Source organism: Acanthochromis polyacanthus, chromosome 16 (assembly GCF_021347895.1).
Source record: "Acanthochromis polyacanthus isolate Apoly-LR-REF ecotype Palm Island chromosome 16, KAUST_Apoly_ChrSc, whole genome shotgun sequence".
NCBI classification, from domain to species: Eukaryota; Metazoa; Chordata; class Actinopteri; family Pomacentridae; genus Acanthochromis; species Acanthochromis polyacanthus.
The window spans coordinates 28929888-28953765 of NC_067128.1; the positions used below are offsets into that span (position 1 = coordinate 28929888).

Below are 23878 nucleotides of genomic sequence, written 5' to 3' on the forward strand. Positions count from 1 at the left end.
GGACAAAATAAACTCAATACACAGATGTTTTCTTTTTCAAAGTAGAACTTTTATTCTGTGTTTTGGTCAGTAAGTGGTACATAACTTAACACATCCACTGGGACATAGTTGTTTTGAAAAAAAATGCAGTTTGACTTTCTCAACCAATGCTGTTTTGCTGGTCACAGTGCTTGTGAGAATGTGCTGATCTCTAATAACATATAGTACAACAGTTTTGTGTGTCTTTGGTATGTATATTACAGGAAAATTCTTAAACAACAGACAATAATAAAAACAAACACAAATAAAAGACGTGCTGTAAATGTTACAGGCAGTTGTAGAGCACCACTAAAGATATCTTCCAATATTGTTTCATTTTTCCAAAAATTGCAAAGGCACACACAAGGTGAATTGGGGAAAGGGATGAATTTGACTTATAAAATTTTAGTCAGCTTGAATACCTCTGTTGGCCATGAGCTTCTTAGCAAATTTAAGACCTTTGAAGATTTGAATGAGGCAGTTAAACTTGTAAAACTTACAACCATATTTTTCCTTAATCTACAATCTCAATTTGAAATTTTGTAAACTGATCTATTCCTCTGAGTAGTTCAATGTTTTGTAAGATTTTGAGGTCTTTGTGAAATCACGTTGAGGCAATCAAGAACCCAGAGAAAGAGCAGTGAACATTATCTGCAGCAAATATACCGTTACTCTCCTCATCGGGGACCTGAACATAGACTCTATCACCTGCATTCAGCATAAGAACAGCACTGCCTGACATCTGATCCAGGAAGCCCTTGTTGTACTCATCATAGGTGAAAAGAACTGGCTCCTCATTTTTGTAGAGGGCCACCAATGCGTTGGCACCATTGACATGCATATGATAGCTGAAATAGTAGAGGCCTGGCACCTGGCAGCTAAACACACCACTCTGTGTGTCATAATGGTTCTCTCCATTGTACAGAACCTGGTTGAACACAATAGGGGTTGCAGCTGGAGGGTAGGCCGTGGTAAGCACAGCACTAAAGGCGGACATAGGAGCCTTCACCATCTCATGAGACATCAGAACCTCATGGGATTTGAATGGCATGCTCTTCTCATGGTGGTAGATGATCTCTCCTGGTGGACCAGGAGGACCAGGAGGACCAGCAGGTCCTGGGAGACCATCATGACCTTGGGCACCTGGAATTCCAGGTGCACCCGGAGGACCAGAAATGCCCTTGGCTGTGAGACCAGCTGGACCTGGTGGACCTGGAAGACCTGGATGTCCCTTGAGTCCAGCAGGTCCTGATGGACCAGGGGGCCCAACTGGTCCCATGGGTCCTGGCCTTCCACTCTCACCACTCTTTCCTGGAGCTCCGGGGGGCCTGTGTGTCCTTTAAGCCCTGGGGCACCATTTGCACCTGGGAGTCCTGGGGAACCACCATGGCCTTGAACACCTTTTGGACCTTGAGCACCATTATGACCTGGAAGTCCTGGAGGACCAACTGCGCCAGGGCTGCCTGGTTTTCCAGTGAAACCCTGAGCTCCTTGATCACCTTTGGTTCCTCTTGGGCCTGGTGCACCTACCATACCAATGTCGCCTTTGGGTCCTACTGGGCCTCCCTCACCCTGGAATCCTCTTGCCCCCTGTGGACCAGCTGGACCGATAGGACCAGGAGCACCTGGCTGACCAGTAAATCCAGTTGGGCCTGGCTCTCCTTTCTGACCGGTGGTTCCGGGAGTACCGGGAGATCCTCTTCCACCTGGGATTCCAGGTTCACCTGTTTTGCCAACTCCTGGCATGCCAGGTGAGCCTGGCTGACCGGCAGGACCCTGTGGACCTTTAGCCCCCATAGGTCCGGGCATACCTGGGGTACCATTTTGGCCTGGTTTTCCAGGTGCTCCAGTGCCTGGAGGACCAGTGTGACCCTTGGGACCTGTCGCACCCATTGGCCCAGGAGCACCATCTCTTCCTGGTATGCCAGACTTGCCGGGCTCTCCAGGATAGCCAGTGGCACCAGGTTTACCAACTCCAGGCTTGCCTGGCATACCAGATGGGCCCATTGGTCCAATTGGGCCTGATGCACCTTGAACCCCAGGAACTCCAATGCCCCTCTCTCCTTTGGCACCAGGAATACCAGGAACACCAGGATGTCCCTTCAAACCAGGCTCTCCTCTATGTCCCATTGGCCCAGGGAGTCCACCTGGTCCAGGTTTTCCAACAGCAGAAAGTCCAACAGGTCCAGGGGTTCCAGGTGCACCAGGGGCACCTCTGGGACCCATTGCGCCAGTTGCGCCAGTTGCGCCTCTCTCACCAGGAATGCCAGGAGCTCCTGGCTTTCCAGGGCCACCTGGGGTACCAGGTTTACCTGCATGAGAGTAGCCAGGGGGTCCAGCAGGTCCTGGTGGGCCTTGTGGTCCAGTATGTCCTACTCCACTTTTTCCAGGAGGTCCAGGTGGTCCCATTGGTCCTGGCTCACCAGGAGGACCTTGAGCACCTGGTGCACCTGCAACAGCTAGGGAATACAAAAATACAAACACTCTTAAGGGAAGCATTCCACTTAATAAGCTTCACATATTGTCATGGAACGGTGTCAGTGTCAGATTGTAATGTAAGCGGACCATCATTCTGATGTAAAATGACCCTTTGCCTTTGAATATCCCAGGCTTTGGTATTTTCCTCCATAAAATCACAACCTGACTTATGACACTGATCCCTGTGATTGTGAGGTGGGTTATGGAAACAGAACTTTTTTTCCCCTTTTTTTTTTTCCAAGATAGTCTTCACAGCACCACTGGTCAGAAGTGTTTTTCTCACAAAGCTTATGTATGCTGGCATTGCACCAGTGCACCAGCTCTTGTGCACTGCATGTCTTGTGATTTGCCAACACTTTCCTGCACCCTTTAATTTCGTGCACTATCCATGGCAGTGAATGCATAGTTAGTGGTCTGAAAATTGTCAATATCACCGTGATGCATTTCCTGGCAGATAGCATAGAGGTCATGAGTAAGGTCAAATTAATGCTGCATATATGTGCACTACACTGGCAGTTAATGTTATTTTTAATGAAGGTTATTTCTCCCTGATCTGTATTATGTCCATAATAGGATACCCATCTTCTACTATGTGAAAACGGAGGCACAGTTTCTTCTGTATCATATTTATGTTTATTTATTTATTTTTTAGACTCATGGTGACACCTGAAACACCAAGGCAAACAAGGCAAATAGCTGGTTTTTCCCCTGAATCAACTGTTAGATGATGTTGTTGTTGTTTGTAAATAATGACTCTTAAATTTAATCGTTAGTTGTTTTGTTGTTGCTAATTTTCGCTATTAAAGATTTTGTCAGGGCATGACACGAAAATAAAGAAATCAATCAATCAATCATTAAATAGATCAAAGCTTATTTATAGCTGTGACACTTTAATGCATCTTGAATTTCTTTATAAACTGCTATTGCAACCTTAAATATTACATTTACAACCCTAGGTATATATAATTTGATGACTATGTAAAGGATTTAGGAGCCTCTTAGGTATTGCAGTAAAATCTTTAAAATTATCTGCCTAGATTAAAATGCTATTAAGAATCCAGAAGTATTGAATTGTGCACAAACAACATCTGTGATTACTGCTATCACTCAGTATTCTTCTGTACACCATAGTTCTGGATGCTGGAAGAGAAGTAGGACCTGTCAAAAACACAAATCCAACAGTGCTGGCCTCTCTTTTGAAATTGTGTTTTGAGAGGAGAATGATGTGACAGGGCTGTCATTTTCTAGCCACATAAGGGCCGTGCCTGAAATCCCACAGGGGATATTTGTGCCAGAACTGGACCTTTTGGCAGCCAGGAACACCACAAACTGAAGGTGATGATGCTGGCCACAGTAGCTGACCCAGGATGTGAACTGCCCATGGCCTGTAAACACTAAACAGTGTTATGCTTAAATTCAGTTGCTTGTATCCAAACTCAGTCTGGTTGCTCCAGTAATTACCCTCTCAATCGTAATTCTGCAATTTTGTTGTCGTCTTTGAAACTGGGGAAAAAAAAAACAAGCTCCACTATCTGCACTGCACAGTGAAACTCCAGTAAGTTTGATGCGGTTTGTTCGTTAGGTTACTTTACTGTTTGAACTTTTGAGAGTGTTTCTCCGCAGCCTCTGTTGTTTTCTTTCTCCTTGTAATTGTGCGGTGTGATTTTAATACCGCGAGGCAGTTTGTTGGGGCGTTCCTGCAACGTGGTAACGGCGTCTGCTTTGGAGATTTGTCAGGTTCTGAACTCTCATTGTCGACTTTGCTCTCTGTGTTTATGTCGAGGCACACAGTCAAACCACATCAGAACCTCTTCAAAAGCAAAACGGCAGAAATAAATTCTCAAGGCAAAATTTGAGCCATTGTTTAGCTTGGTTATGAAATATAGAGTTAGACATCATCCTGACAGTTACATCATAACTACTTTTGTTTTATTTCTTTATTTTTTTTAATGACACTTGCACCGGCAGCAGCTTCCTTAGTCAAATTTTATTTATCCAGAGCATAAATGTTCTTTTACAACTATACCACACCTCATAGTCATATACAGTAAAACACGTATGCGGCGGTTCAGTGAACCTGCTTGATGACACTTAATAAAGAGGGCGGCATTTTGCGGCTCTCATTTGCTGTGTATGAGCAACAGTTTGCCAGATTGCGTGAGAAGAGATCTTACTGAAAGGTCAGAGTAGCGGGTTCATAATGATGATGAGGATAATGACTGAAATTTGCAGCTAACTTGTAGAGATTGTCTACAAGTAATGAAAGAGACAGCTGTATTTGCAGGTTTCATGCAGGTTATCATGATTTTCACATCAGTTATGGTCTTAATTTAGTTTAACTCAGCTGATGGCAATGTAGAGTACAGGAACACTTGCTTTTAGCTTCTTTTTTCAAGAAATTAAACCCAATCATAAGTTATTATTATTATTTTATTCTGGGAGATGCTTTATGTCTTTTTAACATGATGATAGTGGAAAGATGCAACTTAGGGCAGCTCCAGTAACTTCAGCATTTCCATTTCTAGTTCAAAAGGCAGAAGTCCCAAAATACCACCAAGTGTCATCAGGCCCTGTTTTTTGTTTAAATTGTTCAACAAAAAAAAAGTTGATGGAATATGAAGCTGATGAAGACTGAAAATAGTTTTTGCAGCACAGCCCGCAGTAATTTGAAATGAACAATGGGCTTGGCTGGAGTTTAATTATTATGCTGAAGATAAATAGATGCACTTTTTGCATGGAGGCATTCTTTCTATTCTGGCTTTTTCCCCTCCATCATTTTCATTGCAGAATACTCCCCCTTGTACGTAAAAAAAAGAACTTTTTACAACAAGATGGAGGTGACTCACCATGACTCTTGACGGGGTAGGGAGTCTTGGCCACTTTTGGCACGTGGTGGTAGTACCTCTCAGGGGTTGCCTCAGCCAAAGCTAGGAGGACGAGGACAAGGCTTGTTACCCTTAGGTCCATCTTGTGAAGCTAAACCTGCAAAGACAAAAAAAGGAATTGCATTTGTGAGAAGAGGAATTATTACTCTTCGACTCAGTCAGCATCCGAAAGACCATGCAACACTTTTGCTTCGCTCCACAGTGGAAATGATGGAAATAGCTGCTTTCTAAACTGGCCAAGTTATCAGTCTTGAAGTGACCAGCTGTGGACCAAAAATGGTTTAAATGTTGTCCTTTTTCCCTTAAATTTCTCCCAAAAATAAAAACAGACAGGCAGCTTCGTAGAGGGAAATAAAATCAGTCTTAAAATCTACAGTCACAGGCATGAACTCAGCCACAGCACATGGCTCATTACACTTCTACCAGCAACCATCAGCACTCTGTCCCCAGCCCTGCTCTCAGTTAGAGCCGGGCTGCAGCTGGGAATCCCCCCATGCACTAATCAGACAAAAACCACCTCACCTGGAAGGTTTACGCTCCAAAGAAACAGTCGGGGTGGTTCGGGGCGCTGCAGTCCTGGTGCTCCTATATCCTTAGTTGTTGAGTCTGTCTGTCTTGTCTGAGCGGCTGCTGCTGCTTCCCAGGGCACTGGGCTCAAGGTATTTATACCGAGCCGGTCTCCAGCACCGTGGAGGATCTACCTCGCGTGGAAGGCCCTCCCTGCTCTGATGTCATCTTTAATGACGGGTGCCATGTCCTCAGGAGGCCTGTCACTCCAGGGTGACGGTCCTCCCTCCTCTCCTTCCCTCCCTGCCTCTCCTCTCTGCCTCCCCATCTGGTTCTCTCTGTCTGTGTGGAGCAGCAGTGAGGGGATTCCTGTCAGACTCCCTTCACGGTGACACTTTCTTAGTTAGGTTGTTGATTTTGTCTCATTGGGTAGATGTGCAGTTATATCTACGAGCGCCGGTCCAAAACCTTCTTTATTAAGTCACACATTTGATGCTACATTTGACAGTTTGACACATCGCCTGTTTTAGTATCTTTCTTTAGCTTTTTAACTGCACAAACACAGGTGTTATTTTCTCGTCTAAAAACATCAAGTTATTGACTAAGTGGCTTGTGAGAGGATGTTTTTCTGGAAAAGTAAAGACTGTGTGAGTCTGACAATATTTTCCTCCTGTCTGAAGACTCTAAACCGGTGAGACTGTGGTAGACAACGCGGACCAGACAGCTATTTTTACTCACTTTTGGTTAAATCTGCAATTGCGCCCATCTTTTAATGGATGCTGGAAAGTTTTTCTTTTTAATCTGTAATTTCTGGGTTCGAAAGACAGAAGGCAGAGTGTACTAATTTAGGTGCATTTCTTCCCTCACCAGTCAGACTTTGATTTGTGTTGGGGTTTGAATTTCACGTGTTAGAGCCTGTCATGACGCTGGCAGGTTTATGTCTGTGTATTGTCTTTGTGATTTCTGTAAACTGGCGTGTGGTTTGGTGCGGAGATCTACAGTGCAGCTTTAGGACACCAGGAGGCAGAAGCGAGGTTTCGTTCGAAGATGCTCACCTGCTTGGTTCTGTGAGGAGCCTCTGGCCTGCAGCACAGTTACAGGAACATGTCCGTGCAACAGGGGTTCTATGATATGTGTTTTTTTGGATAATAATAGAGCTCTGTAGCACAAAAAAATAAGCTGTTTTGCACACAATAAATATTTGTTAGTAGATACAATCATTATGGGGACATAAAGTGAAGATATTCAGTCAAATAAAGAAAAAACCTTACAAAAAAAATTGCAAGAAACCTCAGGAAGGAATATTTACACCTGAGATGATGAAATTATAGAATGTAAATATATGAAGGCAACTTTCGAACATTGCAGGCAGCAGGCCTCTAGTCCAAATTTGTAATTAAGAGCATCAACACTGAGCACAGAAACCTCACAGGGAGGTTTAAATAACTATCACAAGGTTGCTTTTATCTTGCTGTTTTTTTTTAGCTGGAATTTTCTGATGTAATAGTAACCCACAGTTAAGATATGTAACTCAACATGCACAGAAAAACACTTCTCAGCTCAACAAGACACTTCAAATCATTGGATGTCTTGGTATCTCAGGGCCTAAAGGCAAAAACCACAGAAAACAGCAGCTCTCTCCTTATTTCTTACCATCTCTTGGTAATTTTTAAGGCTTGAATGCGTCCAAAATATACTTTAATAACACTTTTAATATAGATTAAACAGAAAGACTTTATTGATTGTCTTTATTGACAAAAAACAGATCAAACAAAGTATTTAAAGCGGGATGTACAGTGGCCTGGTAGTGGAGATGCACCCTACGTTCTGCGACCACATCGTCCACAGTCTGATTTCATGGCAGCTGATGTTGCCATCTTCTTCTTTCTCAGACCTTCTATCCTGTCTTTCTAGTCTTGGTGGTTCCGAATAGGGTTTTGATCAAAATCGACTTTTTTTTTGTTTTTGTTTTTTTGTTCTTTTAACCGAGATCCAGATCTTATAATTATAAGATCGGGATGTTATAATTATAAGAATAGATCTTATAATTACAAGATTTGGATTTCGTAATTGTAAGAAAAAGTCAAGGTGGCTATCAATCTATCTGAGAAGTCGGAGGCATTATGGCACTACCTGATATCATTGTGTGTCCTGGATTGGCTCTCTACAAGTTCATCCATCAGCTGTACTGGCTCTGTCCTGTAGAGGGTATTGCCTGAGGCGGAGTGTACACTGGACAGGTCGCCAATCTGTCACAAAGAGGAAAAAGACCGTGCACGCTCACGCTCACAGCTATGGCTAATTTAGCATTACGAGCCACCTATCATGCATGTCTTTGGACTGTGGTAGGAAGCCAGAGCACCCGGAGAAAACCCACATTAAGAACATGCAAGCTCCAAACAGAAAGGCCTTCTTGCTGTGAGGCAACAGTACAAACCACTGCACCGATGTGCCAGATTGAATATCAATACAAGTTTTTTTTTAGACACAGCATTTTGGAAAATATCATCTCAAATGACGTCTTCTGTGAATTTATGTAGACTTGTCTAAGAAACTGCAAGAATTACTTTGTAGACTGCAACCAGAGCTCCATTTTAACCTAAATTTGTTTCCATTTTGGATTGCTAAATACACAGAATTAGCCGCTAGCAGTTGCTATTTGCTACATATGAGATAAGTCGTATTTCTTTGTTTGTTTGTGAATGCATTGAGCTTCTGTTTCGTTGAGATTGCACTTGTTTTTCTTCTTTTTTCTGCATTGCTCGGTAGATATTCACTGGCATGCAGACTGGATGTGTAGGTGAGCCACTGGGCTGATGTGGGCTGCACAGCTTACAGTTTTGCATTATCTGTCAATCATTTTAATCCGTGTGTTTCCTGCTGTGTTCACCATCCAGCTGGGAGCTCAACCGAGGGTTTTGTTTTCAATAGTTTTAGTTTGTAGCTATTTACATCCAATCTGTTTTTAATCTTTTTCTCTATTTTATGTTTTATTGGTATTTTAGTTTTCCAGCTGTAACATGAAGTCTCTGAAAATACTATATATGTCTATAAATGTGTGTGTGTGTGTGTGTATATATATATATATATATATATATATAACAATGTTAGCTCAAGTAGTAATCTGCAATCTACCCTCTTCTCTTCACTGTTGATTGCCAAATAAAAGCAGAAATGCCAAAATATGCAATGAAAATTAAATTAAAAACACAAGAAATAGGACTAATGGTAAAACGTTTCCAAGAAATGAAGTCCTATCTTGGTTTTAGATTACACAACATCAGCCCGAGCTGTAAGATGTGGGATGTGACAGTAGATCATTTCATCCCATGCTGTGTGTCATCATGGATGACAACCAATGACGCATTAAAGGCAAAATGTGAAGTGAAATGACTCGAGGCGAATGCGTTTTGGCATTTTAAACAAATTAATGTCCTCCTCTTCATCAGCTTTACGTGTGTTGTACGTAGAGGTCCAGGTTGGCACTGTCACTGTGCAACATATCTTTGGTTTTGGATAAACCTTTCCTTCCCTTTAACCTTATCATTTAAACTGCCAACATGTCAGCAGCCGCAGATGAGCGCTCAGCGAGCCGCGGGCATCTTCGGTAAACTCTTTGAATGAAATGACAGAGTAGGGTGGGGGTGGAGTCGACATTTAACAACTTTCTAAGCTGCAGATATGGCACTGCATCTCACCATGAAAGTGGCTGTGACCACAGTGAGGCAGAGCTGCTTTTTATTTCAATTGGATTTTTTTTTTAATCTGCCTCCCCCCTTTTTTTTTTTTTGGTGTGTCTGAATTAATGCCTCCCGATCTAAATCTGTCCTCTGTGAGGTTTAATGTAAACAGCTACTTAGATTCACATGCCGGTTTTTGGGTAAACTCATGCTGTGTATGGCAAGAGGCAGTCACAGAGTGTAAACATGTAATTAGGAGAGGAGATGAACTGTATGGAAAGCAGTTCTGATACAGTACGATATGAACTCGTCCGCAGTTTTCTGCAGACACTTCTTACCGACAGAGTGGGTGGTATTTCTGGGAAGGGTCTGCTGTAACCATTGTTTTGCTCCTCCAAGCTTCTTAACATGCTGCCACTTCACTCCAGACGTGACTTAATGCTCCTTTGGTGGCTTTAATTAACTCTGATGATGGCAGAGCTTGTCCCCCAACATGCTTAGCTTCTGTTTTCCACATTATCTTGAAACAATGTTTATGCTTCAGTCACATTTGTGTTTCTAAATCATTCTGAAGAGCTATACTTTGCACTCATTTGTTGATCCCTTTTTCAGACTTTCATAGTCTTGTGCTTTTCGTTTATTGTCATGTGGTGTTTTGCTAGACTAAAAAGCATTTTCGAAATTTTCAGATTGTTAATAATACTGCTTTATCCATTTTTTTGTTTGGTCCCACACAGGCTGGGGTGTCCTACTTTGAAGATTCTAACTTTGTTTTTCTACTTAACATTAAGTCATTTAAGAAAATAAGCCAGCCATTCAAATGCTAAATTTAGAACCCAAGCTAAACTGAAGATACAGATATTTGATAACATATCAGCCAATATTCAATCAGGTTATTGGATTTTCAGATTAAATGATCTATTATGTAATGACGAGGGCATATTACAGCTAAAAATTTTGTTTCCTTGTGCCCTGACTTTATTAAAAACATAATTTCTAAATTATGTCAGACTTATTGTTTCTCATATCTGTACTCTAGCTGCAATAAGCTACGATTGGCTAATTAAATCTTGTAAATGGATCTAACCCTACAACCGACAAAACAAAATATGGTAAATTTTGTTTTAAGTAGCATACTTGTTGTGATATGTGTTGTGAATCACAGTTGCATCTTTAAATGATGAAATATATTCAATAATTAACTTTCATGCTATCATCCTGAACCAGAACTGAATATCTTAATATTCTATTGGCTGCTGGTAATTTGAAAATATCTATATAAACTAGGGCTGGGACTTTACTGGAACTCTAAAGCTCTTAAAATACTGAATATAATTGCTACAATTGCACTCTGAGTTTGCAGTAATCTGTGAATTTTTGACTTGGGTTCTACTTATTTATGCACTTTTCTACAGAGAACTGGAAGCCTTTATGGCCTACGATCACATGACATTTTGTATCTCTCTGCTCCTCTGGTCCTCCATCTGGTTAAATAAAGGATGAATAATAATTTAAAAAAAAGAATAAATGTGGTAGACAGATGAAAATACACAGAAAAGTGTAAAAGAAACAAACATTTTGTTTTATATGTATATATGTATATGTTCCTTAAAAAAGAACCATCAAAATCACACCATCTATCAGACCCAGAAACTATGAAAACCCAATAAATCTGTGGGCTTTTTGAAGGTCCTTTAACTACTTATGCTTATGTTTTGTGCCATGCAGTGGGAAAATCTAACTAAATCCAGGCTTTAAATCATCAAAATCACCTTTTACCATATGTCCCATTTTTTGATTTTAGAAATTTAAAATTCTGAACATGTATATGTTTATTCACTGATTCATCTGTCAATCAAAATTTATTTGAATTGAAAGACTTTACTTGTGTCAAATATTGCAATTTGGCAAAAATGTGATTAATCGCTAATAATTAATTATAAAGCCTGTAATTATTTACATAAATTTTTAAAATCACGTCCCACCACTAATATAAATACATACATTTTGCAATAAAAAAATGAATATATCCTTAAAAACAATCTTGTCAGTGCACTTTCATGGACTAACTATGGTTTTAAAATGCCCCAAATCTAGAAGAGTCCCATTCTGCTCTTTTGTGTTACATATACACCAGTGGGATCAGTAGTAAACGTACATTGAGTGGTTCATCAGCCTGTGGTTCAATTTATTTTTCTACAGGTCTCATTGTGACATACACTGATGAACCTAAAAAAATATCCATCCCTTCCTCAACAAACAGATGCTGCCCAAACAGCTCCTATCCACCAAATCCTGGACCTACCAGTTGTTGGCTTCAACATGGAGATACTTGTAGGCTGCTCAGATCTAAGTAGTCTAAGTAGTATTTTTGGCACACCCCCTATGAAACAAGACCCACAGTGGCATGGACTCTCTAAGACCTCTGAAGGTATCCTGAGGTATCTGGTTCCAAGACTTCAGCAGCAGGCCCTTTAAGTCCTCACCACTCCACACCACATGTACTTCCACTATTTGGGAAATGTTCTGACAGTCCTTCAGAAAGAAGTTTTTTTTAAACTGCAGGACCTTGTGGGCCATTTGAAGACGGCCCCAGCTTTGTGTATGTTCTGAACATAGGTAGCGTCCGTCTAGTCAGGGTGCTTTTTGTGGGAGTAAAATATGCTTAGTCATGGGTATGTGTTTCCAAATTGCCATTTAAAACTGCTGTACTGGTCTTAATACGACTGGTAACACTTGGTTTTAGTCTTCTTTAGACCATTGCCATCAACAATGTGAAATTTGCTTTACAGGCTGAGAAAGCAATCCTTCATTGTTCGATTTCCTACACGCTCATTGAAGTGGAGTTATGTTGAGTAACTATTATTTGTTGTTGTTTTTGCACAATCTAAGTTATCGTTGCGGTTGAAGCTGTTGGATCCTACACCTCAATGGAAAAGGAAATCATAGGAAGCCTGAATATGTGGTCGTTCCTGTTGGTGCCATCTTGCACCTGCACTGAGTTGCTCAACTTTTACCGTCTAAAACCACTTGAGTCCGTTAACCTGCCCATTTCTCCCACATAGTGTTCTCTTTCTAGCTAATATATCCCAGAATTTGACATTCCCAAGGTGCAAAATAAACAGCATTATTGTATTTTTTGGGGATTTTAATACACCATATGTATTTTCGTCTCGCTTACCAAACCCTGGTTTTAAAACTAATTTTTGTAATCCATCAGTCAATTCAATATGACATAACATATTGAAAGAATTCCCTGGATTTACATCTTATCAGCCTCTTAGTGGCCTTATGGTTCAAGATCCACAACATTTTTCTGTAACTGACTTGTTTTTGGCAGGGATATGCAATACAGATTTTATTTTCTGCAGTTTCTGTAACACCTTCTCGAGTATTTTTATCTTTCTGGTCTGTCTTTTCTCCATTTGGTCCCGGAGATTTGAGGATGTCCTGGAGCCTGAGAGAAAGAAGAAAATAATTGCAGGTTGATCTGCCTAAGCCAGCAAGAGTCGAAAGCAGGAGCTAAAGATAGAGTGTTTGAGCTGGGAAGTGACGGTGGCTCAGATTTAACGTTTTAATAAACCAGATACGCCACTAAGAGGCACTTAGAGCTTTATGAATGGAAGGACTGAAGCTGGACCTCCTTGCTTAGTGTTGGCTGCAATTACAGGGATCCAAAGACAAAAATCATGGTTGGAAGCTTGACCAACCTGGGGCTAGCTGTAATTCAGAATAGCAACCAAAAGCCCTCGCTGCAACCTTCTGCATTTTCTTTTCCTTTTTCATCCTGACAAAATCTTGCCTGAGTCATTATGAAATTATGGAAAGGTTGGTCTCATGTGAAAGAAGAATTAAAGCCAGAGCTCCTGGCTTTCCAAATCAGATTTTGCTCTCATGTCAGGATTTATTTTAGGAGCAGGTAATGGGTTATTTTAAAGTCAGTTATCTTAATCAAAGCTGAGTGAGTGCTATAATGACCAGTACTTTTCATTTTTGCTGTACCTCCCACTCCAGCTCATAATCAGCAGTATTTTGCAGGGGTGGTGTTTCAATCTGTCTATCTCAGCAGCTGAAAAAGATCCATAATACTCTTACACAACTGCGCATCTGAAACTTTGATATGTTGATATGTTTCATCTCGCCTTGTGTGTAAACTATGTAGGCCAAAAACCTACAATAGAAAGTAGATTGCCAAACAAGTCAACTATCTGTGTTTACAGAAGTTATACCATTAAATACAACTGTTAGTTCAATGATTCAAATGGATTATACAAGCAAATATAAAACTTTTAATCATTTAAAAGTTTATTTTCACAATTTTTCAATAACATACATATAACTTTCATGTTATAAACTCCACTGTCATGTACAGTAATGTAAGCACATTAGCTAGCAAACTATTGCTAACAAAGTCACCTATCTAGTGCTGCTTACAAGTTGGGTGACATTACATGAAATAATTTCAAGAATGGTGCAAAACCAAAGTGTTATTTCTATTCTAGTTTTTGCTCAAGCTTATTGTCTGCAAATGTCTTGGTAGCACGAGGTAGCTAACGTTGTTTTATTAGCATGAGGTAGCTAACTTTGTTAGCTTGCTGTTAAAAATGTTACAGGAGTGACACTACAACAGTAGGACTGATGGAATGTAGCTGACAAATCACAAAAAAAGATTTTATTTCAGTTAAAAAGAATAATCTCACCTTTATACATATAAAGTAAAGACAAGTAACTAACAGAGTTTTGTACAGGAAGGATGGCTCTGCTTTGCTTTTAGTTCTTAACCTCTTTTGTGAAAGCAATTTTGAGTTCAGTTGATGCACTGTAAATAAAAAGAAAATGAAAAAAACAGACATATATAAGCCCTGAAAATCTCATAGCCAGGCTGCAACAAAAGCTATGTTTAAAATGGGGGAGTACTGTAATAATGAAAATTGCAATAGTTTTAAGTAAAAGTTTTTAAAAAATATATATTATTTTATTTTTTAGCTGATGTAAATACAGTAAAACCACAATTTTACACATATAAAAGTACACATCTGTAAACATACAGATTTTCAGTTTAGTGAAGATAAGTTTTATTTCAAATCATAGCAAATATCTTTCATCATGCACATAATTTTTTTGTGATTTCACAAAACAGGAAAATGTGTAAATTAGCAGTAAATTGTTGAAATAAAATTACAGTTTACAAGCTTATAAAAATTTAAATTTTTTTTGAGTGTGTGTTCTGGAGTTGATAGATCTTTATAGAGACACCTGAGCCATATTTAGATCTGCGATGTAGCGTTTTACAGATGCCTTTGAACATGCTTCTAGTTACACAGTAACTGTATTTGGGAATATGTGGAAAGAGACTCATTATTTTGTGAGTATTAGTTGTGTGTGTGGAGGAAATGGAAATATTACATAAGGCAAACAAAGAACTTAGTAATGACTACATTGAAAAAGAATAGCTTTTATAAATTTGTAGAGTGTTTACTGCATTTGGTCTACATATCCCAGTACATTTGTTTTACTATTCCGAGATGTTTGGCACATTACTTTTATGATTTTCTAGCAGCTTTACAATGAGAAATGACATTCTTGCGAATTGAAGGCCTGCTGACCACTGTATCCTGTTGGCCTGCACCAACACTGAAAACAAGTTTGTAGTACAATGTGGGTTTTACGCGCTTATGGTAAAGATCCAACACCTTCTGTAAATGGTCACCGTAAAGCCTTTACCCTGCTTTTCTATGGGTTCTGCACTGGGAACTGTATTTTATATCATAGCCCACTAAAGCTCAGTGGAATCCAGCCGTTGCTGTGAGACAGCTGCGTTTGTTGCTTCTGAAGCTCATAGTTATAATAGCATGTCCCTCCTCACGTTCATTCCCGTGGTCCTCCAGCATCTCTGGGAAGCACAGCAGACTGAGACCTGCTGCTAGCTCACTGTGGAGGTAGTGTTAGTGGTGAGGGAAGGTGTTGGAGGCCAAACCCTCCGTCTTGAACAGCTCCAACACTATTATGTTTATGTTTTTGTGGAAGAAACGCCAGCGTTTACCAAATTACGCAGGGCTCAAAATAATTATGGTGCACATGGACAAAAATGGAAAGAGCAACGGTAGCTGGCAGCTTCTGCAAACATCATAAGCAAACGTGTTTAAGAGTCATCTCTGTTTTTTTTTTATTTGACTTTGAGTGATTATTGAATAGAAAAATGAAAGGATTGAATCTCTGGTAGAAAGGTGGAGCCACACTGACCCATCAGTGAACAGGCAGTCATTTGGCTCTGTTTTTGTTGATGTTTTCAGCTTCTTTTACATGCTAAACTCCTCCTGTTTTTTTGTTGACTAAATCAAAGGTAACACCCAATCTTTCTCTGAATTTAAACGGAGCTTAGAGCAAAGTAATCCTCAGAAAGAATGAGAATTGATTATATTGAGAAGGATCAAAACAGGACAGACGGATAAAGACGTGTTTTCTTGCCAAGTAATTGTTTGTAATAAAACCAGTGAACATTTTCAGGGATAATATGTGATAACCTTTACATTTTTTTGTAACAAGTAAATCTCAGACCTAGTCCTTTAATAGTTGGGCTGGATTGCTGATGATCTTTTTGAAGTTGATTGACTGAGCTGATGAAACACCAAAAGGATCACTTCATTCAGAAGTTCATTCAGTCCAACAGTGTTTTGACTGTCACTGAGGAAAAGAATTGAAAGCTAAGCATTTAGAAAGCTACTCAGATTTAACAACATTAACACAGAGGGTCACAATGTAGCTGCCACACACAAATCCGCATCTTAAGAATGAACCTGCACATCAGGTACTGTTAACTGATTGTTTTTGTAACAGTAAGCTATTTTTTTTGTCAGTCTGGGAATGCATATCAGAATAGTATAGATCTAGCAGAACAACAAAAACTAAATTCTGCTCCAATATACTTAGGATTAATGCCTATTTTGTCAATATCTGCCAATTTTGGTTGATAAATTCAGAGTTTTTCATATTTGTCCGATTTCTTTAGTCTGTGATTGGGTTGAAATTTTTGATTTCTAGAAAGAGTAGAATATTGCACTGACCAGTGTATCTCACCATCATTTATTGAAGATTTGAGAAACCCTAAAGATTTGCTGAAACCTACAAAGTCATGACAAACCACACGTAGTAATTGTTTGACCAACTTGCACAGGTTATTTAGTCTGGAAGGAGCTTAAGCTTTAGAACACCTCTAACCACCGTGGACAAAGGACCTCTGTTTGTTTTCTGCATTGTTTTGCAGCAGATCCTTTGGGTCCTAGAGGTTGTGGAGTGGGGTTTCTGTGGATCCAGTTTATTCCACTGCATCCCACTGATGCTCGATCATTTGTGTCTTGAGACTTTGAGATATTTGTCGTGCTTCTTTAGCCATCCCTGAGCCTTTTCTTGTAATGTGGCGGAGCATCTGTCCTACTAGTGGAGGCCACTAGCATTGCAGAGTGATGTTGCCATGGGGTTTTCTAAAAGTTTCCCTGCCGAACATTGTATTCTAACAAGGTGATCAATTTTATTCACTTTACTTGTCAGTGGTTTTGATGTTGTGACTGAATGGTGTATACACTGGGCAACACACTCAATGGCAGTGACCACTGGAGTTCTGATTGTCGATGATCCCACAAATCCCACAAGAAGTCCATTTATCCTGTATTCTTTTACCAAAACAAACATGGACGCCAACTAGGAGCTTGCACTGTTTAGATGAAGTGACATTTTCTTTGAAAAAGCCAAAAAAGGAGGGAAAAAAAGCTCAGCATTTGGCTAAGATCCTGGTTTAGAGAGGCGGCTAGGACTGGGAAGCCTACGGAGGGAACTATAGGAGATTGAACTTTGTACAATAAAACTGGAATCAGGTAAAGCTGTAACTTTTCCCACTTTCTGCCTTTGAAACACGAACACAAATACTGTCATCAGTTGCTGATGATTAAAATGTTTCAGAAATTTGCAGACCAACAGCCGTGTGACTGGAAGGCTGAGGATTAGAATCTTTACATTTCACACGATATGATGTCCTCTGTAATGGAAACCCAAAATTAACATATGACTGTCAGTGTTTGTTTCGTTAAACGCCAAGTGCTGTTTGTTGAGAAGAGGCAACAAGATGTCCGTAAATTAATCAAATTTGTATAAAAACCCAGAAGAATCTTTTCTTGGAAGTGTACAAATTAGGTTTAGTTAGGCTCTCTGTTGTCTAAATTAAGGGTGTAAAATTGAACTGTGGTGACAGGAAATATGTTTTAATACTGAACCCTCTTGTAGCCATAAAGATCTCAGCCCTTCACCTGTTGAATGTTTATTTACTCCCAGTGAACTTGGGTTCTGGCTTACAAACGTACGCTTTAGCAGCTCTTTATGGTATGGAGAACCCAGTGCTTATCAGCCCTGGTGGCCTGTATCCTAAATATACTGGAATCTGTGTGGATTTTCCTTGCCGGGCCGCTTTCTTTGCTCAGGTCTGTTGTTGTTTTTGTCGGTTTTGATTTTATTTTAGGTGTTGGGCTGGGAAGGATCCCTGAGAACCATTCTTAGCACAGTGGGAAGAATGCGTAAGGAAGTTCAGAAGCCCTTGGCTCTTTTTTCCCCTTCAATCCAAAGAAACCCAGCATCCCTCAGTAGAAATGAATAAGCAGCAAGTTACAAGTTGCATTTATCTCACGAGCAGTATAAATATCTCTGGTCTGATTTTCACCACAGCTGATGAATAGATAGTACATGCATGTGGATGTAGTGAAAGCTAATATACCCAATGGAGTGGCTTAAATAAGATTTAATATGTACTCCCAGAGGACTTAATACAATGCAAAATTAGCTGAATAGTGTATTTCTTTAGTTTTTTTTAGGGTCTTGCATCACAGCAAAGGCAACATCTGGATTTAATACGAAAATGTCAGATTTTTATCAAGTGTATCGGCATTGCTGTGAAATGTTTCATACTTCCATTCCATTTAAACTGTTTGCAAATTGAGAAAAAAAACATCAAAGTATGTGTTGTTTACAGGGGAGCTCAAGAAAGGACACAGTGAGGTTGCAGAGGAATGATACAAAGCTCAGGCACTGCAGTCTTTCTGCTGTGATGAGGCATGTAAACACAGTCTGAAGGCTGCCGCTCTTCCCAAGATGGGGCTTCATGTTTCCAAAAGTTACTGCAGGACAGCTTTATGGCCTTGAATCTTACGTTGTTGACACCAACACTCAGTGGTAAGATTTGCATCTAAATCAACTTGTCATCTATGTGCTGCACTTCCGTGGATAGCTGCAGAAATAGAATGTGGATTAAACAGCCGAGAATGACCGGATTAAAATAGACTAAACTGCAGAAGAATAAAGGATGCTTCAAATAAGCTGCTCAGTTGGAAGTCTGGTAAACTTTCACATGTGAATTCACACTGCTGAGCAGATTCAAGCCATGTTAAAAGTTCTGACCTTAGAGGGAAGTAATCATGATAGCTTTGTCCCACCACCCAGTGTTGTATACACGAGCTCTACTGGCGTATACAGTAAAATTGTAAAAAAAAAATGTTTTGCAGTCAGTCATGCCACAGATACCGTGTGTTCCTGGAGTACATACGGTGAAATTGTTATCTTATCATCAGCCATAGGCTACATCCTGTTTGCACTAGTGGAACTTTTAAGTTGTTAGGCTCACATTGGTATGACAGAAATGATGTGTGTCAGCTGTAATCAATACAGCTCTCATATCAGTATTTCTAAAACACACTGATGCTCGAGGTACATAATTGTGACCTGGATCGTCCTGTTGGCCTTCAAGTTAATTTTTTCCCACGTGTTTGAGGATTTCTCTTTGGGTGTTCACTCATTTGTCACATTGCACTGTGCTTAAATTTGAATAGATGTAATCTTAAAAAAAAAAAACGATCAAGCCACTGACTGTATTTAAAAATGGACCAACCCCCTGTGACATCACCCATTCGCTTCTTGAAGAGCAGTTTTGAGGCTCAGTGTGGTAGCTCTGGTTGTTACCATTTTGGCAATCCCTGACTCCTCCTGGCTAATCTGAAAATGAGCAAAGAGGTGGAGCGATAGTGAAGTCGAGACGAGCCATGCAATTGTCTCTGGGCCATCGGTATCTACATATTTCACTCAAAGCAACTGCCCCCTTAATTATGCATAACTTTAAATTTTAATACAATTTAAATACAATTTAAGTTTTCACGAACAGGGAATTAGCTGAAGAGACCAAAACTTTTTTGTACCAGGCTGTAAAGGTGTTCATTCCTGCTGTATTTGGGTATTTTAACATAATCGTCTGTGAGGATTGACTCACTTTTGGGGACAGCTCCAAGTGGCCATTTCAATTCACTGCAGTGTTTGGCTTCATTTTTCAGGCCTGGAGTTAGCTAATACATGTCTGACTGTACAAAATCCAAGGAAAAACTGACTAGCTTGTTGGAATTAACAAACCACCAAACTTGGCATGGCATTGTGACTAGCAGTTAGCCAGCCACCTAGCTTAGTAGCATTCACAGTTACTACAGTGGCTCACTAACTACTTCACAACTTTTTAATAGAAACTGCTAAATGACCATCGCATCAACTCAAAAAAGTCTTGAAGAATGATCACTTCTTTCTAATGGCCTGGACACATGGGAAAGATCGTCAACAAATCGCTAACCTTTCCTTTCCCATGTGTCCAGGCCATTAGAAAGAAGTGATCATTCTTCAAAACTTTTTTGAGTTGATGCAATGGTCATTCAGCTGTGTCTATTAAAAAGTTGTGGCCGGATCATTTGACAGATAACCGGTCACTCCAATGAATGGTTTGACTTGCTCCCATGTATCAAACAGGGGGGCTGCCCATGGCGCGGTAATGACCACTGGTTAGGTGACCTCAGCCAACCCTCTTCTACGCTGTAATTACTGGGAGCTCATTAAAACCACATTCTCTTTTGAGAAAGGAAATCAAAACAAATGTTATGGGCCAATGGCTTTGGATATGTGGACAACACACATTTTATGTAATGCACATTTAAAGGAAAATACTAAGTAACTGCTGCTGACAGTGATAGAGAGGTGTAAGAGGGACTGATTTTAATACTGGATGTCTTACAACCACTGCATTTGGTTTCGTTTGAAGTTTATTAGCAACACGCACATGTGTGATTCAGCTGTAAGTTTATAGTCAGTGAGTATCTCCCAGCATAGGTGGAGCAACTGAAGTTAAGTAATGCCTAATTTTCTCAGTAAAATAGGGGACAGCCTTGGTGAAGGGACATGTGCACTGGTTTTTATGGTAATCCAGCAAATCCAAAATAAGACGGCTTTAAAGTCAGCAGTTTCATTTCAAACATGGCATTAAGCTGCAAAAATACCAAAGTGCTCTCATCAAATCTACCACGTCTCCGACCACTCATTCACCTCAGCGTCCACTGCTAAATTGACTGCTGAATTTCTTCAGCTTCACACGCAGTAATTGTTCTGAGCTTACTGTGTCTGATAGCCTGGCTGCTTTCTGGATAAGCAGGTTCCTTTTACCCATAAAACTGTGGTTTATTGTTTGATTCGTCCCCTGCACAGCCGGAACCCATTGCAAGCTTTGCACTGCTTTCCCAAAATCCCTGTCTTATAGGCAACCAGCTTTTCTAGACTCAGTTTTCTCATCTGCAGTCTGCCCTGTTATAAATCCTTACAATCTATTATTCTAATCAGTAACTACATTACATTACTTTAGAACTTGGATCTCCATTCTGTCAGATGTTTTTCTATACATCAAACACCCACCGTTGACTTAAATGACCTTGTCAAGAAGTGAGCATATACATGTGCCACCGGTATGTTGACATAGCAACTGTATCCTTGTTTTTACAGCTTCATAAAGATTTAAGTTAGACGATGAAGTCATCCATGCCACAAGCCTGTAGCCTAAATTAGTCTGCCAAGTGGCAACTTGAGTTAATTTTACATCTTTGTTTGCATTTTAAATGTGCCCACACCACCAACTTTGAAACACGATGAACATTGTCAGTAAGAGGAACATGTATATTAGTGGCAGAGTCTGAAATCCGTCTTGCTTCGTGTCACTTTCTTCTCCATTTGCCCTCTTCCATTGTCATGGCTGTACATGTAGTTGCTAAAAAAGATTTCATCAAGTCCTTTTAGCAGAAAAATCTGGATTGTTTCTGTGCGTTGATCTCAGTCGCGAAAGAACCAATTTAAAAAAAAAACAACAAGCCAACGTATCTGTTCATTGAAGTTGCAAAAGAGAACACCAAAATTGGCATAAAACCATGAAAATACAGACATGAATTGTCTTTGTAAGGGGTTGGGTCACCACAAGCTGTCAGAATAGCTTCATTGCACATTGGCATTGATTCTACAAGTCTCTCAACTCTATTGGAGAAGCAACACATCATTCTTTCAACAGATATCCCCCTATTTAGTGTTTGATTGGTGGTAGTGGAGAGTGCCAACTTGTCAGTCTAAAATCTCCCATTGGTGCTGAGTTGGGTTGAGACCTGGTGAGTTTTAAAGCCATACCTTATGATTTACACAACCATTCAAAAGTTTGGGGTCACTTAGAAATGTCCTTATTTTTGAAAGAGAAGTGCTTTTTTTCAATGAAGATAACATTAAATTAATCATAAATACAGTCTAGACATTGCTAATGTGGTAAATGACTATTCTAGCTGGAAACGGCTGATTTTTAATGGAATATCTAAATAGGGGTACAGAGGAACATTTCCAGCAACCATCACTCCTGTGTTCTAATGCTACATTGTGTTAGCTAATAATGTTGAAAGGCTAACTTGTGCAATTGTGTTTGCACATGAATAAAAATGTGAATTTTCAGGGAAAACATGAAATTGTCCCGGTGACCCCAAACCTTGAACGGTAGCGTACATAAAGTTCATACTCTGAGAAAGCAAACACGTCAGAATAGAAAGACATCGTGATAAACAACATTGTATTCATCTGCAGTGACTCTTCATTTTAAGGGGACAAGTGGACCCAGGCCCTACCAGCAAAATGCCGCCTATAGCATATGAACCACCAAATCCGCTCACTGTAGAGTAACTAGTTCAGATTTTTGCTTTAATTTTTTGCCTGTCTGCAATTTTGAATTGTTGTTGAATTGTTTTGGTGTGACTCTACCTCAACACAATGACTGACTGGAATTTAATTTATATTGCTCACAGCTTTGACTGATTAGCTGACAAAAGAGGTTCACTACCACTTAAGCCCATCAGTTATTTGCAGATTTTTTAAAGACACTGGTGTATAAAATGGCAGAAAAACAGTTAAAAATCTTTAGATGTGAACCTCGTTGTCAGGCCACCAGTGCCCACCCTCCATCTGTTTGATGGAGTTTGATGTGTATCTGTTTACAATATGTGTGTTCAGGAAAGGCAACATTTACCTTCACCCCATCCTGACTGTCTCTGAGGACAGAGTCACATGTAAACACCACAAATCCACAACAGACGTCTAAGTGCCAGTTCCCTTCTGTTAGGATCAGTGTCAGCCTATTTCCATGTTTAAAATGATCTGTTTGGTATTTGAGTCACTTTGCCATTCTGGTACAGCTCCGCAACAAATGTATACATATGTTCACCCATCAGGGTGGGGATACACACTGTTACGTCTGACTTGCTAAATGATGTCGAATGATGGCGCCTATGCTTTGATATGGCCAGTGTTTGCTCTCAGATAAGCTAAACGTGTTTTGCATGCAACAATAACAGTTGAAGCAACTTATGTACAGCATCAAACAAACAATACACTCCCAGTGAACTGGTAGGGTGACTTAGGTCTGGTTTCCCTTGGAGGATCAGTGATACACACAAGGATCAAATGATTCACAGGGTTGATGTTAGAGATTATACAGCAGGTTTCAGTCTACAGACCAAAATGTAACTTTATAGTTGCTACACTTTAATGAACAGATTTTGCCTTTGAATACTGTAAGAGCTGTATTGCTGCAGAGAGAAAAAGACCCAATGGCAAACCTGACTTAAACCTTTGCTGTTGGCATCATTTCCATCAGACAGCCACAGAAAGAATCTCTTCTCTCTGTTGGAGAGTCGTAAAAAGAATCATCATCATAAAAGCTGAACTGTGCAGCAACACTTGGAGCCTAATGAAAGCGGGTCCCACCAAACACTTTGTTTAATGTTCTTACATTCTGAGAAGACAATAGTCGGAGTCGGCTTTGTAAGCCTTTAATAGCCTGCCTTGTGGTTATTAAGGTTGTGAACAGTACAATGAATATGTGTTGATTTGGGTTGTGTTTAACTACAGCATGGCAACATGCTGCATAAAAACTGTGCTGCTTTA

The 23878-nt window shown here is 40.1% G+C and overlaps 2 protein-coding genes across 2 annotated transcripts in view; one reads left to right on the top strand and one right to left on the bottom strand.

Moving 5' to 3' along the window:
- Nucleotides 1-23878, top strand: part of nt5dc1 (5'-nucleotidase domain containing 1) — an 84298-nt gene that overhangs the window by 5293 nt on the left and 55127 nt on the right. The gene's annotated exons all lie outside the window — the stretch shown is intronic.
- col10a1b (collagen, type X, alpha 1b) lies at nt 28-6045 on the bottom strand. Its single transcript, XM_022216912.2, is given in 4 exon segments — nt 28-1344; nt 1347-2477; nt 5343-5478; nt 5904-6045. Coding segments are annotated over 3 exon segments (1974 nt in total). The 5' UTR covers nt 5464-5478; nt 5904-6045; the 3' UTR covers nt 28-622.